Raw genomic sequence first — 16,023 nt, 5'->3', positions numbered from 1 at the left:
TATAGTGGTTTAGCTAAAAAAACACGATTACTTCGTAAGGAAATTATTTACGCAAGAGAAAAAAACTCTTGGTAAATTTACAATAAATCTCTCACCTAGAACAAATTCCTCACAAAACTCAAGATCACTCACAAAGCACTATGGCTTAAAAATGTAAAGAAATGGAAATGATATTAGAGGGATATTGAGAGAAGAAAACTAAGGTGTTTCACATTTTCTAGATGTTTTGAAATAGTATAGAGACTCTCTATTTATAAGCCAATAAATCATGTATTTTAGGAAAAAAATATGGGCCAAATGAATGACCTAATCGATTTGCTAATACATTAGGTACTTGTAATAATTGATTATAGTTGTCCAAATCGAAAGGTTTTGATAGAGATTCGTTACTATTCATTAAGACATTGTCATAATTGATTATTGACTAAACTTTCCCTTATCTAATTGATTAGACAGTTATAAAAAGTATTCTAATCAATTTGACAATTTCCTTGTCAACTAGATATGCTCTAAAAACATGTTTAGTGATTTTGATTGAAAAAGAGAGCCGTCAAAAATAGTTTTTAGTGTTTGTATTTTGCAATAAGCTTGGCCAAGAATCTAGTTTCACATGGAAAAAGCAAGCATATTGAGACAATATTTCATTTTATATAGGAGCAAGTGATGAAAGGCATGATAGAAGTTATACATTGTTCTACAATAGAGCAATTGGAAGATAACTTTACAAAAGTCTTGAAGATAGAGAGTTTTGAATATTTAAGGAGTCAATTAGGACTTATAAACATTTAAAATTATGGGGGATCAATGTAATAATTCTAAATAAGAGTTATAACTAACTAGGACTTTGTTAGGTAGTTAGATAAGTTGGTTAGATGTGTAACTCAATTTTTCTGCATGCGATCATTGTTGGAGCACAAGGTTGAAGATGAAGATTAGGATGGAAGAATAGAGAGAAGACAATTATAATAAACTTTGACTAAAAACTCAATTGTTGTATTCATTATGAAAAACTAGTAAGAAAGTTGTTTAAATACACAAACTTCAAATGCTAAGTAAGCTTGGCCAAGAATCTAGTTTCACATGGAAGAAGCAAGCATATTGAGACAATATTTCATTTTATATAGGAGCAAGTGATGAAAGGCATGATAAAAATCATACATTGTTCTACAATGGAGCAATTGGAAGATAACTTTACAAAAGTCTTGAAGGTTGAGAATTTTGAATATTTAAGGAGTCAATTAGGACTTGTAAACATTTAAAATAATGGGGGATTAATGTAATAATTCTAAATAAGAGTTATAACTAACTAGGAGTTTGTTAGGTAGCTAGATAAGTTGGTTAGATGTGTAACTCATTTTTTCCTGCATGTGATCACTGTTGGAGCACAAGATTGAAGATGAAGATTAGGATGGAAGAATAGAGAGAAGACGGTTATAACAAACTTTAACTAAAAACTCAGTTTTTGTATTTATTATGAAAAACTAGTTACAAAGTTATTTAAATACACAAACTTCAAATACCACGTAAGCAAAACTAACTATGCTAATAAAAATCAGAAGTTGAGCTAAGGTTTTGAACATGCAACCTCTCAGCGTAGCTGAGCAAGATTCTGAAGCATGTAGAAACAACAACTTCTGGAACAACAACTTCTGAACATGAATTACTTCTAACACCATCCCTTAAATCATATTCATCTAACTACAATCTACAACACCAATTCCATCCCTCAAATGGATAAAGTGTTCAGTCTTAATAGCTTTAGTCAGCATATATGTAAGTTGCTTCTGAGTGCTATAATGCACAACTTCGAGCACTCTATTCTAAACCTAATTCTGCAAAAAATGATACTTCGTTTCAATGTGATTGCTCTTTCCATGCAGCAATGGATTCTTGGAAAGGGTTAAAGTTGATTCGTTGTCAATAATCAACCTCACAGGCTTGCTAGCCTTAATATTTAGATCCTATAATAAGTTCATAAGACAAACAACTTAACACACAGACAAATCACTTATAATGTACTCAGCTTCACAAGTTGACAAGGTAACCACATGTTTCTTGGAGTACCATGAAATGAGACTTCCCAGATACTTGAAAAATATACAGAAGTACTTCTTCTGTCAACTATGTCTCCATACCAATCAAAGTCTGAATAGCATATCATATCTGAGTCAGATTTAACACCAGAAGGGAACAACACTCCATACCTCATAGTCCCTTTAATATACCTCAGTATCCTAACAGCAGCTTGGCATTATGACCACTTTGGCTTATTTATAAACCTACTCATTATTCCAACTGTATAGCAAATATCAAGTTTGGTGTTACAAAGATATCTAAATGACCAACCAACTGTTTAAAAATTATAGGATCTACATCATCACCATCAACATCATAATCCAGCTTGTTCGTCTCAACATGTGTGATTACAGTCTTGCAATTCGTGAACTCAAATCTCTTCAGAAGTTCAAGCTAATGCAAAATTATACCCTTCTCAGAGTACATAATCTCTATCCCTAGAAAATATACCATGTCCTAGATCAGTCATCTCAAAATCATTCATCAACACCTTCTTGAACTTAACTAACTCATCTGAACAGCTCCCTGTTAGCAATATGTCATCAAAACAGAGACACATTAGAATCATATTGCTTTCAGAGTTATGCTGAACGTAAACCCCATATTTCATCTCACATTTTTGAATCCTTGAAGCTTGAAAAATGAACCAATTTTCATATTCCAAGCTCTAGGATATTTTTTTAATCCATACAAGGCTTTATACAACTTATACACCATCTCTTCCTGATTCTTTTTCATAAATCCATGAGGTTATGGCACAAAAATTTCCTCTTTCAAAAGACCATTCATAAAAGCATATTTCACATCTAAACACATCAGAGACCAATTCCTATTTGTATCTATAACAATCACTAATCTAATTGTTTCATATCTAGCTACAGTAGCAAACACTTCAAAGTAGTCTATACCAGATTTCTGTAGAAATCCATTAGCTACAAACCATGCTTTGTGTTTGCTAATTCATCCATATAGCTTTAGATTTATCTTGAAAACATATCTGACAATGATGGATTTCTTCTCCATTGGAATCTCAGACAACTCCTAAGTCTTGTTTCTTTCTATAGCCTCAAGTTCTTCTTTCATGGCCCTCAACCACACTTTCTTCTTGAGAGCTTATTCAGTACTAACTGGTTCAGAGTATACTAACATGGAAAACTGAATGACTTCTCCTTCAGAGTCTATCTCAATATCTTGCAACATGTCAAACTTTGTGAATCTTCTTGGTATTTGTCTAACTCTTTGGGGTCTCTCAACTTGTTTATAATCTTCTTTAGATGCTGGAAAAATATTATATGTTAGACTATCTTCAGAAGTTGGTCCTCCTTCATAAGTTTCATTTTCAGAAGCTTGACCATCGTCAGAGGTTGGATTACCACCAGAGTATGGATCATCATTAGAATCAGATTCACCTTAAGATTCAGAATCGCCTTCAAACTCGACTTCAGCTTCAGAGTCATATTTCGACTCTGGCTCATCTTCAGAGGCAGAATCCCATTCAGAGGCAGGTTCTCCTTCGAAATTTATCTCAGGTGTCAACATTGCACCAGAGTTAGATTGAGACTTGCTCCAATTCTATACTTCTGCTTCCTTCATAATGACATCTCTGCTAATTTCATATATTTTAGTGACTTGGCAATAAAGCATATAAGCACTTTGTAATGTGGTACCCAATCAACAACGTTACTTTGTTCTTATCATCCACCTTCTTCCTAGTTGCACTTGGAACATGTTTGTAACAAACAAAACCAAATACTCTAAAATGATTTACACTTTTCTTATCTCCAGTTCACTTCTCAAAAGGAATAGTTTCATTCAGATTCTTTGTTGGACACCTGTTGAGCACATATGTTGCAGTGGCAACAACTTCACCCTACAAGGTGCGAGGGAGCTTCTTATCTTTCAGCATGTTCCTTGTCGTATCAAGCAAAGTTCTATTTCTTCTTTCAGCAGGAACATTTTATTGAGGATTGTATGGAGCAGTCACCCCATGCTCAATTTCATTCTCCTCACCAAACCTCTTGAACTCTATAGAGTTGTACTCACCTCTACCATCAGTTTTGATAATTTTTTACTTCTGACCACTCTATTTTTCAACCTTCACCTTGAACTTCTAAAACTCAATAAACACCTCATTCTCAAACTTGATGAGCTCTACCTATGTCATCTTTGTAAACTCGTCCACAAAATACACAAAATACTTGTTTCCTCCAAGTGAATGTACTTTAAATGGCCCACATACATCATAATGCACTACTCCTAAAGCATGCTTTTATCTTAGATCCACTTCTGATGCAAATGGCAATCTAGGTTGCTTACCTTTCATGTATATCTCACATGGCTTCCCAGGCTTAACAATCTCAAGAATGCCATGTAACAGTTGTCATACCCCACTTATGTCTGACATGTTTCTAAGTTCATCTGATACATGTTCATTTGCCAAAGTTTTTATTTTTTTTATAGTCATGTGCATTTTTATCATCAAATAAAACCATCATAATCATATACACATGCATTATAATTCATTTCATTCAAAAATCAAAAGTAAACCAAAAGTCAATATTTCATGTGTTGTGAAATTTGACCAAAAATTCGTTGATCATTGTTGAAAAATCATTTATCACCACACTATTTCATTAGGAATATTCATTAATCATGTCATACATCATAATAAAAAGTCTAAGAAAAGTCAACATTTTACATGTTAAAAGAAATTGACTAAAATTGCATTATTTCACTATGCATTTTGAAAAATATCTATTTAAATTTTATTAATCATTTTCATGCATCATAAAACAAAAATCAAGTTTCTAGAAGACACAAAATATCTTTCATTTATTACATCATTATTTCATGAATTTATTGCATCATTATTCATGGATTTATTGCATCATTATTCATGGATTTATTGCACCATTATTCATTATTTAATTAAATAAGCCTTTAGAATGTACTCACACATTTCTCACCTCCTTTTTCTTAATTCCTAAACTATCCTTTTTAGAGTTTATAAATAAACTCATTCTCATTCACAAATCTCACCAAGAATCATTCACAAAAGTAGAGCAAAAACTTTGCACAAGTTTCTCTCCAATTTTCAAGTCATTTTTTTTTTATTTTTGAATTTTATCTAGGTAGGCTTTTAATGCTTGTTATTTATTTAATTATTTTTCATTTTCATTCTTGTTTCACTAAATTAGTATCTTAATCATCACAATGTTACATGGAAACTCCATTGATTCAAAATCTAGAGTTTAAAGTGTTCTTGAACTTTCATGAGTAAAAGTGATGAAATGAGATTTAATTTTTTTTCTTCATTTTTGTTAGTTTCTCATCTTTTAATTATGAGCATTCCATGTTGTTTGTGAGATCAAGTGGATGAATTTTCATGATTCATTTGCTTAATTTCATGAAAAATTGAGCAAATTATGGCCAAAATAAAGGATGAATGTTGTTGTTTTTCTTAAAGAGACAAACTCGGATTTAATCCTAGTCATCCATTTCATTGTTTTCATTTTTTATTTTTTTTCCAGCTTTTTTTGTTTAGTGGCTGCAGACCCAACGCCCATTTAGGCTTATGCCACTATTTTCTTATATTTTTTGTATCATTTTTGACCCAACACTCCCTTTTATTTTATTTCCTTTTTTATTTTTTTAAATGCTCGCATTTTATTTTTTCCATGCACTTGTTAATTTCAATTGCTCTCATATTAAAAAAATCCCACAAATATTTTCAAAAACAAACCAAAACGCTTTCACAAAGAAAAGTATTCGTCAATTTGAGGTTTTTTCATTCAAATTTTTTCAAATCATTTTCAGTTGTTACGAATAAACCTTGGTCAATACCAAATCGATTTTCCATGCAAATGTAATAAACCATTGGTCAACACCAAGTCCTTTTCAAAACCTTTTTCCTTACTCGAGCCAATTTTCAAACCAACACGAGTAAAACTTGATCATTATCAAGCCTATTTTAAAACCTTAAATCAAACCAAACTATTTTCAAAAAAGGCAAAACACTTGATCTATATCAAGTTCCTTTTTTAAAACCTAAAATAACCTAGCGTAGTTCCCAGAAATACATATGTCTTGAGTACCTCATTGCACCAGAGAAAACGTAGGAGCGAGATCCAACGCCTTGTCAAACATCCTTTTTCCTTTTTCCTCAATATTCATCCGCGTTGACCTAAACAACCTATAACCTTTCATTTTAGCACTCTATCTCGAACACTCGTCCGTGTTGGTCTTGACACTCGTCTGTGTCGCCCAAACCTAAAATGTTTAGGTTTTCTAAGGACTGCGTTAGCTATGAATTTCCTATTGCACGAGGGAATATGCAGACACAAGGTTCTGAAATCTTGTCGAGCCCATTAATAAAAATAGAAAAATAATAACAATTTTTTTCTTTCTTTCTATTTTTCTCGCATAATAATTAGAAGATAGCAAGTAAACATCACACTAACATCTGATCACGAGTCTAATTAAATGGGTCCCGTTGAGTACAACGGATGTGAGGGGTGCTACTACCTTCACATTGCATAACCGACTCCCAAATCCTAATTTGGTTGCGATGACACCTTTCTTTTCTTCGTGGATTTTATCTATATTTTCCCTTTCCTTTTGGAATAAATAAAGTTCGGTGGCGACTCTGTTGCGAGTGTGCGATGCACTCAGGTATTTTTCGTGTTGCAACACCAGCTTATTAGAACTTAGATCCAATCTCTTGTGCTATAACTCATTATTAACTTCTATGCTAAGGTATTTAGTTTCAGCTGTCTCCACATTCACCTTGAATGTTCTGCTGCTTCCCTGCTTATATTGCATAATCAACTTTTAAAAAGAATCATACAACTTCAAGATATTTTCTTCATGGTAACTGAGACACCTTTCTCAATGAGGTGACCTACACTTAAGATATTACTTTTCATGTCAAAAACATACCAAACATCCCTGATCAAAACACTTTTTACCATTCTCCACTTAGGCTTTAGATTCCCATATCTTCAGTATTAAGGTACTTATCATCAACACATCTAATCTTTGTCCTCTTTCTAGAGTTAAAATCAATCAGGCATTGTTTGTTTTTAAGTAAGTGACTTAAGCAGCCAATGTCCATATACCACCAGTCTACCAAATATCTATCATTAGATTCAAAAGCCATCAATAAAACATGTTCATCATCAAAATCTCTTCTGGCTATGTTTACTTCTTCTGACTCCCTTTCTTTGTTTGACCGACATTCCTTAGCAAAATAATCAAACTTATTACAATTATAACATTTAACCTTTCTCTTGTCACACTTATCATTTACCTTATGATGTTTCTTCTCATCAGAATTGGAGGCTTATGACTTCTAAATACCATCACCATGTCTTTTCTTGGCTCCTGACCAAGACTGCTTTTGACTCTTCTTATCATAATACACCTTCAGAGCCTCCTCAACCCCTCTTTTAGAGATTCTCTCAGTCAAACGCAACTCTTGTTCCTTTAGACTGCTCTACAACTCTTCAATTCTCATTGTGTTCAGGTTCTTAGAATGTTCAATTGCTACAACAATGTAATTAAACTAAGGAGTAAGGAAACTCAATACCTTCTCAATGATTACTTGTTCAGAAAGAGTTTCTGCACAAGATTTTATCTCATTTGTGATCCGAATCCCTCTAGAGATATAATAAAGTACCTTCTCATACTGCTTACGTAAAGACTGAAGCTTCACCTTCTTCAATGATACATCACCGCTGTAGCACGGTGCCAATATGTTCCACGTAACCTTCGCCGTCGTTGAATCATCAATTTTCTTAAACACATTCGCATCCACACAATGATGGATGTAGAACAATGCCTTTTGATATTTTTTCCTTGTATCTCTCTACACATTGCTTGTTCATCCGTCGCATGTGCTGCAACCGAAACGTAACCGTCGGTGACAAGATCAAGAGCGTCTTGAGCACCAAACAACACACGCATTTGAATCATTCACCGATCCTAATTCTTTCAATCAAACACTAGAAGCTTTGTATTCAAGGTATTTCAGTCGTCCATCTTTGTTTTTGTGCACTGAAACTCATTCAGATCTCACCAAACACTCGTGTTTCCTGATCCCACAAAATAAAAAAAATGTAATTTTTTACGATTTTGATCAGTAATTTAACACGAATTCACGAAACAGAATGAATCAATATCGCCTCACGTACACTCGTGTTTCTCTGTGAATCAAATCGGACCTCTAGATACCAATTATTGGAGCACAAGGTTGAAGATGGAGATGAAGATGGTAGAAGAGAGAGAAAACAATTATAATAAACTTTGATTGAAAAACTCAATTGATGCATTCATTATGAAAAAACTAGTTACAAAGTTGTTTAAATACACAAACTTCAAGTGCCACATAAGAAAATTAACTATGCTCATAAAACTCAGAAGTTGAGCTAATGTTCTGAACATGCAAGTTCTCAGTTGCGCTAAGCAAGGTTTTGAAGCATGTAGAAACAACAATTTCCGAAATAACAACTTCTGAACATGAATTACTTCTATCTATTACTGAAAACTCAGTATGTGGTTACTGGCAGTTTAATATGTGGTTATTTATATTTCAATATATGATTATTGATAGTTCAAATCTGATTAATGCTAGTTATGCATGTGATTATTGCTAACTCTATATCTGATTCCTAAGTAGAAGGTAGTTAATAATATGATCCTATTTAAACTTTGAAAGCCATATTTATAAATAAAATAATTCTATTTCAATAATATTTCTCACTCTTTTTGATTTTTCTATTTCCATTTCTACTAACAACTTTTCAATCGCCATTATTTTTATTGTATTTCTCGCAAGTATTGAAAGTAAAGAATTTATGTTATTGTAGCAAAATATTTATTTATAGTTTTAAATTTTTATTGATTATAGCAAAATTAATTATAGTTTACTAATAGTTCAATATAATGAATGTAAGTTAATACACTTCCAGTCACTGTTATAACCAAAAATCAATTATTACTAAATTATTTAATGCTATAACTCTTAAATCCTATATATTTTTATATTTTATTTTTCAACACTTCATTAAATTTAATAAAGAAATACATTATAATAAATTTTATCAATATTTTATACAATATCTAAAAAGTTAATTATACTTAATTGAATTTTTTAATAATCCAGAAAACTATTTTCTTCTTAATTATAAATAACTACTAGTGAGATTAATTAATTTATTTTCCACTAAATTGAGTTGTTAGTACTTAGTAATGAGATTACTAAAATGGATGTTTATATGGATAATAATTTTTCTAGTAGAAAAAACATTGAGTAGTCATAGTAGAGTGTAATAGAAAATAGTAGTAGTACAGTACTAGAGTTGAGTGGCAGAAAAGAAGAGATAGAGAGAGAGAATGAATAATGACTTAAAGTGGAAACAAGAAACCCCACCTTTCATCCCACTATCTACATTTTTTATCTCTTTTCTCTACACTACATAAACAGTACTAGTATGATATAGGTTGGATTGTGTGTGAGTGTGGTAATGGTCTCTTTCAGTTTCAGGAGTTGATTGATTTGTTATAAGGAATTGTAGCAACAAGTAAGAGAAATAACTCTAGTTTTGTTTTCTCTTTTTTCTTGTATATAACTTTGCAAAAGTCATAAATTCCCTTGCTGTGAAAAAGATAAAGTTAATCTTTGCTTACCTTTGTTTTCATTTCTTTTGGAAAATACTGCTTTTTCCAGATTTGTGTGGTTATTAAGATCTTCAATCGCTTTCCTTTAATCTCTCTGACTCTAATCAACACAGTCACTCTCTCTCCTTCTCTCTCTCTCTCTCTCCCTCTCATATATTTTTTCCTTTTTAAACTTCTTCATTTTTCATCTAACCTTTCATCTCTTCTCCTTTCCTTTCCCTTCCTTTCCCCTTTTATCATCCCTTAATTTTTACTTGCTTTGTTTTTAATTTCATTAGATTTAACATGTTTTCTCTCATAACTCATATTTTCTTTACCCTTTTTTATCTATATCCTATCATGTTGTTTCTCACTTTTTTTCCAGCTTATTTTTAGCTGAAGCTTTGGATTCATGACATTATGAGAATGTTTAATCTCAAACTAAGTAAGTTCAACTTGTTGTTGATTTGATTTGATTTGTATGCTAGTTATTTGGATTATAACACATAAGTTGACTTTTTTTAATAATAAAATTAATTTAAATTATGATTATTATTTGGTTTAATCATGTTCACAATTTAAACTGGGAAGTAGATGTGTATACTGTTCTTGAATAGTGCATGTTAATCAATTTAGGGGTAATAAGTTCTCCTTTGGTGAAGGGAGATGTAGGTGAGAAAATCTCAATTTTTTTGTACTATTGGAAGTTTTTAAGATTTAGGGTTAGGGTTCTTTGAATGTTTTTTTTCTTTTCTTCTGAAAACCATTTACATTATTTTTTGAACAATTTTTTTGCAATTATATGTGAATATTGTTTCTTTAGATCTATTGAAATATTATATTTTTGGTGCATGGTTTGGTGTTTGGTGTTTGGATTAATATTAATATTATTATTATTATTAATAGGAATTATGGATAGATGAAGAGAGCTTCCTTCAGTCCACTCATGGAAGGGTAAGGGGTTAGAATTACCTGCTGACTCATTGATTCAAACACAATAGATAAGGAATGATAGAATGCTATTGTGAATGTGTGAATGATGCAGGAGGTAAATTTCTTCCTTTTCTTCTCTTTGCTTGGACTGAAGGGAGCTCCCTTTTTCTCTCTTTAATAATATTCTCTCTTACCTTGCTTATAATTGTAACTATCTATTGTTGTATTGGAGTCTCATATTTTGTTAATCTTTTGAGCTGTTGAATGTATAAATGGTGTTGGACTGTATGGATGTATGGAAGTATCACATATTGTCAAGATTTCCAAGCTGCTGGGTCAATTTATGGAGTTGATCTAATTTTTGAGATGAGATCTAAGCTCATTTAACAATAATTGGTTTCATGTTAAATTTTTTTAGTTAGTTAACTAACATACTTCTATTTCCATGAACTCTTAATTTCATCTAGGGTTTTGCCCTGGGAGAACTCTTGAATATGATCAAGAATCTCAAGTACTGCCAGAGATTATAAATAAGGGTTTTTGTGGTAATAATGGTTCTAGCTTTATTGTGTTTTGCATTATTGCATAATTGTAGTATTTATTTACAAGCAATATTCATATCAATGAACTGATATTTCTTTCTTGCAGTGTCACAGATAAAGTAAGGATCTCTCCATTTTTTTTATCCTCCATTTCTTAAAAGAAAAAAATGGAGGTGCTCCTTACAATAATTGGAAAGGATCTTTGCTCAGGGTAGCTAGATCCGGTATTATTAGAACCTTTTAATTATAGAATGACACCCAGTGTTCTTGGTTTGCAATTTTACTAAACAAATGATGGAATTTATCACATCTATATATGTTTTGAAGTTTAGTATATGGGAAATTCATGTAAAATTTTCTTGTTCACACTCTTTTAGGTGTATTTAATGATTAATGTATCTAGTTCATATATTGACCAAATAAATTAATCATTTCATAAATTTAAAAAAAAGTAAGTTTTCTCTTATAATATGTGATATAGTTCATTTTGTATACATTGGAAAATGTCCAATGTGTTTACCAATGAAACTATGTAATGTTAGTGTAAGTTTTAATGTCATTGTAATACCAAACATATTCACTTCTTCAAAAAAAAAAACATGGATCACTTCTCTTATTGTTTCTCTAACTTTTTGAATATTTTTTTTTGCTTACTATGCATGTGAGGCTGTGATTGGGGGGTTTGTTGGTTGAGAACTTATTGTTAGATTAGAACTATGTGAATGACAGCATTGATTGTGGTGTAATGTTGCATGCAGTATGTGTATGTCGGTTACTTTATTCCGAATAAAAACACAATGTTGTCCCCATCACACGCACGCTTTTTTTCGATGAAAAATAGTGTTTGCTTGCTTACCATGTTTGCCTGCTCTGCTGATTGCAATTTACAACACTTTTTTTGGTTGTCTCATTCTGCTCTGTCATTATCATCAGGTACGTATTTTTCACCGGAGTGTAAAATGGAAAACCAACGAAGCATCGTTAGAAAAACCACAGGGTAATAGGCAATGGATATCTGAATTACACACTTTTCAGTCAAGTGCAATTTTACTTGGATATTAAATGTTACATGTGTCGTACAAATGAAACTAATCATAGTCAGTTAGTGGCTTAAGACCTAAATTTTTGAATGCAGATTCATAATAAACAAAGATTGTATGCTTGTAATGTGACGTTCCATTAGACCATTGCTGAGTTATGATGTTGGGCAAAGCATAGCATCTAAACCTGCACAAGTTTTACTTTATTGTAAGATTCATCACAAGCTTGACTCAAACATGATAATATGTTAAAGCATTAATATCATGTTTGGTTTAGCATTAAAGTGAAGGTTGTAATCGCTGATGGCAATGAAAATAAGAATCATTCCAGTTTTGACATATAGTGGTTCCAACTTTCTTCCGATTGTAGTTGCTTCAGCTTCCTCCCGATCATAATTGCAGCAATCGAACTGTGTGGTCAGATTCTACTAAGTTCAGTGTCAATTACACTGGACCAACTAAATGATTGATCTTTGTATCAATTGTTTTGTTCAAACTATTTCTCTCCTGTTTAATAACATTTGATTTAAAAATTACTTATTTAAAATTTTAATTATATCAAATTATTTAGACAGTAAGTTTTTTTTTTTTTATACAATGGAGGGCCTAAGTCCAAAAACAATTAGTTTTCTTTTATTAAAACTATAATATTTTTGAGAAATTAAATTGTAATTATGTCAATTAATTTATATGTAAAAAATTATGAATAAGTACATTAAATTATTTTTTAATTAATATATTAAAATAATTTTAAAAAGAGATAATAACTAATAAGAAAAATACTAATATTAATTTATTGATATTTTATAATAATTTATGTTTTAATACAATTTTTTCTCTAAAAATAAATATGAAAATATAAATTATTAAATTAAATTGTTTTTTAATATTTAATTTCGAATGAAGCATTTTTCTTTGTAGAACTTTTGAATATGTGTCATATACCCATATTTCTCTGCCTTGTGTGGAGTATAAAATTGTAGAAGTTATTGCATGACCGATCAATCTTCTGGAATCTGAACAAGTTTGCAGAGCCTGGAATTAAATACTGTATTTAGCCGCGCAATTGGAACTTAAAACCTTACCTTTTCGTTTCGTGTACCACTAAGCTAGAGGTTGGAACTTGGAGCTATAGTGTTCTAGAGACAATTTGTTTGACATTCGTGTGTGTGGTGTGGTGAATGAACTTTATTATCTTCGCCTAATTTGCCTTTAAGTCTCGTGTAATGCACAACTGCCACTTTCTTTTCAAAGCATTTAAAATATGGGATAGTGGAAGATAGGTGTTTTTTATTAGATTTTGTCGACATAAAAGTAATTTTATTTGAGACATGTTGAGTACTAAATATTTTTTAGGTTGGTATTAGTCGGATTCATATTGGAAGCTATGTGTTCTGAGAGAATTGAGTGATTGAGGATGGTGGTTGCTCTATATAGGAAATACAACTCCCTCCGTTTTAGAATGAGAATGAGTGTTTTTTAGAAGAAAAAAACTGTTTTAAAATGAATGTTTTTTTTTTTAAGTTTTCAATGTAAAAAAATTGTTATTTAATTATAACTATGTACACAACTTCTAATATATTAATAAGGTTAATTTAATAAAAATATAATATTTTATGACAATATCATTATATTTCTTAATATGTGTAAAAACCTTACTCCTTCATAAGACCTAAGACATAATTCAATGTTTAGATTTATTAAATAATTAATATTTACAAGCACTTGTAATGAAGTCATTGATGGATGGTGTGTGAGAGGTTTAAAGAAATGTGTACCTAGATATGAGCTACGAGTAATATTTATAAGGGAAAAGCTAACATGTGCCCTTGGGGCACATGATAATGAGATATTTAAAGAAATATTCTCTTGGAACACGTGCATTTAATATATTGATACTTTAAATATAACTTAATTGCATTTAATTACATTCAATATTTTCTAATTATAGTAACCTTAACATGTGCCCTTAGGGCACATGTTAGCATGACCCTATTTATAAAAGGAAGATTAAGAGTTCTTAGATGAAAACCCTAATTGGGAAATTGTCTTGGGTAACACTTGTGGCAGATCATGGAGGAATTAACTTACCACACCATTTTTATATCTGCCACTCCTTAAGGGTGGTGTTTTGACCACTTTACCCATGCAAAAATACCGGATAGTCTGAAATTTCTGGTTCGTATCGGAAATATTGCAAATGTATCAGAAATTTGTTAAGATTTACCAAATTACTGTGCATGATGAACTATACCGAAAATATAAAATTTTCGGTACCGAAAATTTTATATTTTCGATTTGAATCACTAGTTAATATTCATACTGGAAATTTAAAATATCTGATATCGGAAATTTATCCGATATTTCAAATTTCCGATATGATTTTAATATATAAAACTATCAGAAATTTCAAATTTTCAGAAATATTCAATACTGGGAGTTAAATTTATTTTTTAAACTTGATTAACACAAATAGAATAAATATCAAACGGTCTTGATATATAAATAGAATAAATATCATGCATATGTATTATTATAATATCTCAACAGTTTCTGGTTCCATAGAAACATTCTTCCGAATGTCTGAGTTTCCTGCCAGTGTTTCCCAGTGTGTAAACCGACTCGCATATGCTGATTCCCATGCTTTTGCATTATTAGAACAATTATTCCTCCACCGATCAGTGACGAACGACAGTGGACAACCGAGTCTCAACTTTATCTGAACCCAATGATTACTGTTGACAAAACCAACATCAATGATCGTATGTCGACTCGTGTATAGGGGTGAAGCTATGAGAAGCGGGAAAAATGCTATGTTCATTCTCATGGAAAGAGAAACAAATACAACACTGTATTTAGAAGCAACATGGTAACCCATATCGGGAATCGTCATCCATTTCTCCTTGCCCTGAAAACCCAAGTGTTTTACGAGTAATGAATTACTAACATCAGAGATAGTGTCATAGAATAACTTGGAAAACAAATCTGCGTGTTGCTGGATTTGAGTATGAAGCTATCTTCGAACATCATAACATGCTTCTTCCCCCATCCTAATGCAGATGAAATACAACAGAAACCACAATTTCCATCCGGTTCAACATCAACAATGTCATCGATGTATGGATGAAAGAAGGCAGGAAACTGGGACAAGTACTTGGCTTTTGCAGAATTGATAGAAGGTTGCTTACCAATCTGCATGGTTGACGATTGACTTCTACTTGGTTGTGTGCATGATCTCTTTGTAGTCTGACTCTCCTACGAAGCATCAGCATATTCCTACTGAATTGGATCACGATGCACATCACTTTCTTCCCCCTTTCTAATCTTCTTAACTCCTCTCTTTGGTTTGTATATGACCGGCGGTGGACATATTGAAGATGTGGATGGATAGGCAATATCACGAACTTTTTTCTTCAACGCCCTTTGACCCACAATATCCATAGTACTAAATTTTCGCTTCAACTTTTCGCACTCCTCTTCTAAATCCCACTTCCCCTCGTCAGGACTCACCATATATTCAGAAATTTACAATTTTGTCCAAAACACATGAATAAATTCCAAAGGTATAGGTATGCCTAGAATCTGGTAGCCGGTGAGCTAACACGCACATGGTAGACGAGACGCATTTAGATACACAGAATCAATGACATTCATTAATGCAAGTTCCCAGTCCGTCACCGTGACATCTTGTAGCAACTTCTCAGAATAGAACAACTCTTTGAGCCTCTCTAGTGCCCATGTGAAGTTCTCCTCCCTTTCGTGTTCCAAATATGCAA

The 16,023-nt window shown here is 31.9% G+C and overlaps 1 protein-coding gene and 1 long non-coding RNA gene across 2 annotated transcripts; one reads left to right on the top strand and one right to left on the bottom strand.

The window, feature by feature from the left end:
• The first annotated feature begins 9,438 nt into the window (after positions 1 to 9,438).
• On the top strand, positions 9,439 to 12,847 carry LOC131620847 (uncharacterized). The gene is made up of 3 exons (XR_009289313.1): positions 9,439 to 9,656; positions 10,118 to 10,177; positions 10,639 to 12,847. It is a non-coding gene; the product is annotated as an uncharacterized LOC131620847 (long non-coding RNA).
• A 1,933-nt stretch (positions 12,848 to 14,780) lies between these two features.
• Positions 14,781 to 15,445, bottom strand: LOC131619355 (uncharacterized). Its single transcript, XM_058890459.1, has 2 exons — positions 15,281 to 15,445; positions 14,781 to 15,155 (listed from the first exon to the last, which is right to left on the bottom strand). The coding sequence occupies exons 1-2, from the start codon at positions 15,443 to 15,445 to the stop codon at positions 14,781 to 14,783; spliced, it is 540 nt and encodes a 179-aa protein (XP_058746442.1).
• Between the last annotated feature and the right edge of the window lie 578 nt (positions 15,446 to 16,023).

This window comes from Vicia villosa, linkage group LG7, assembly GCF_029867415.1.
Source record: "Vicia villosa cultivar HV-30 ecotype Madison, WI linkage group LG7, Vvil1.0, whole genome shotgun sequence".
NCBI classification, from domain to species: domain Eukaryota; kingdom Viridiplantae; phylum Streptophyta; class Magnoliopsida; order Fabales; family Fabaceae; genus Vicia; species Vicia villosa.
This window is presented reverse-complemented; position numbering and strand designations above follow the sequence as displayed.

What these genes read in the sequence shown, in the direction of transcription:
- LOC131619355 (XM_058890459.1), bottom strand. Translation starts at nt 15,445, where the DNA reads ATGCAGATTGGTAAGCAACCTTCTATCAATTCTGCAAAAGCCAAGTAC. An exon ending in TAGGATGGGGGAAGAAGCAT is followed by an intron (nt 15,156 to 15,280) that starts GTTATGATGTTC and finishes TTGGGTTTTCAG; the next exon opens with GGCAAGGAGAAATGGATGAC.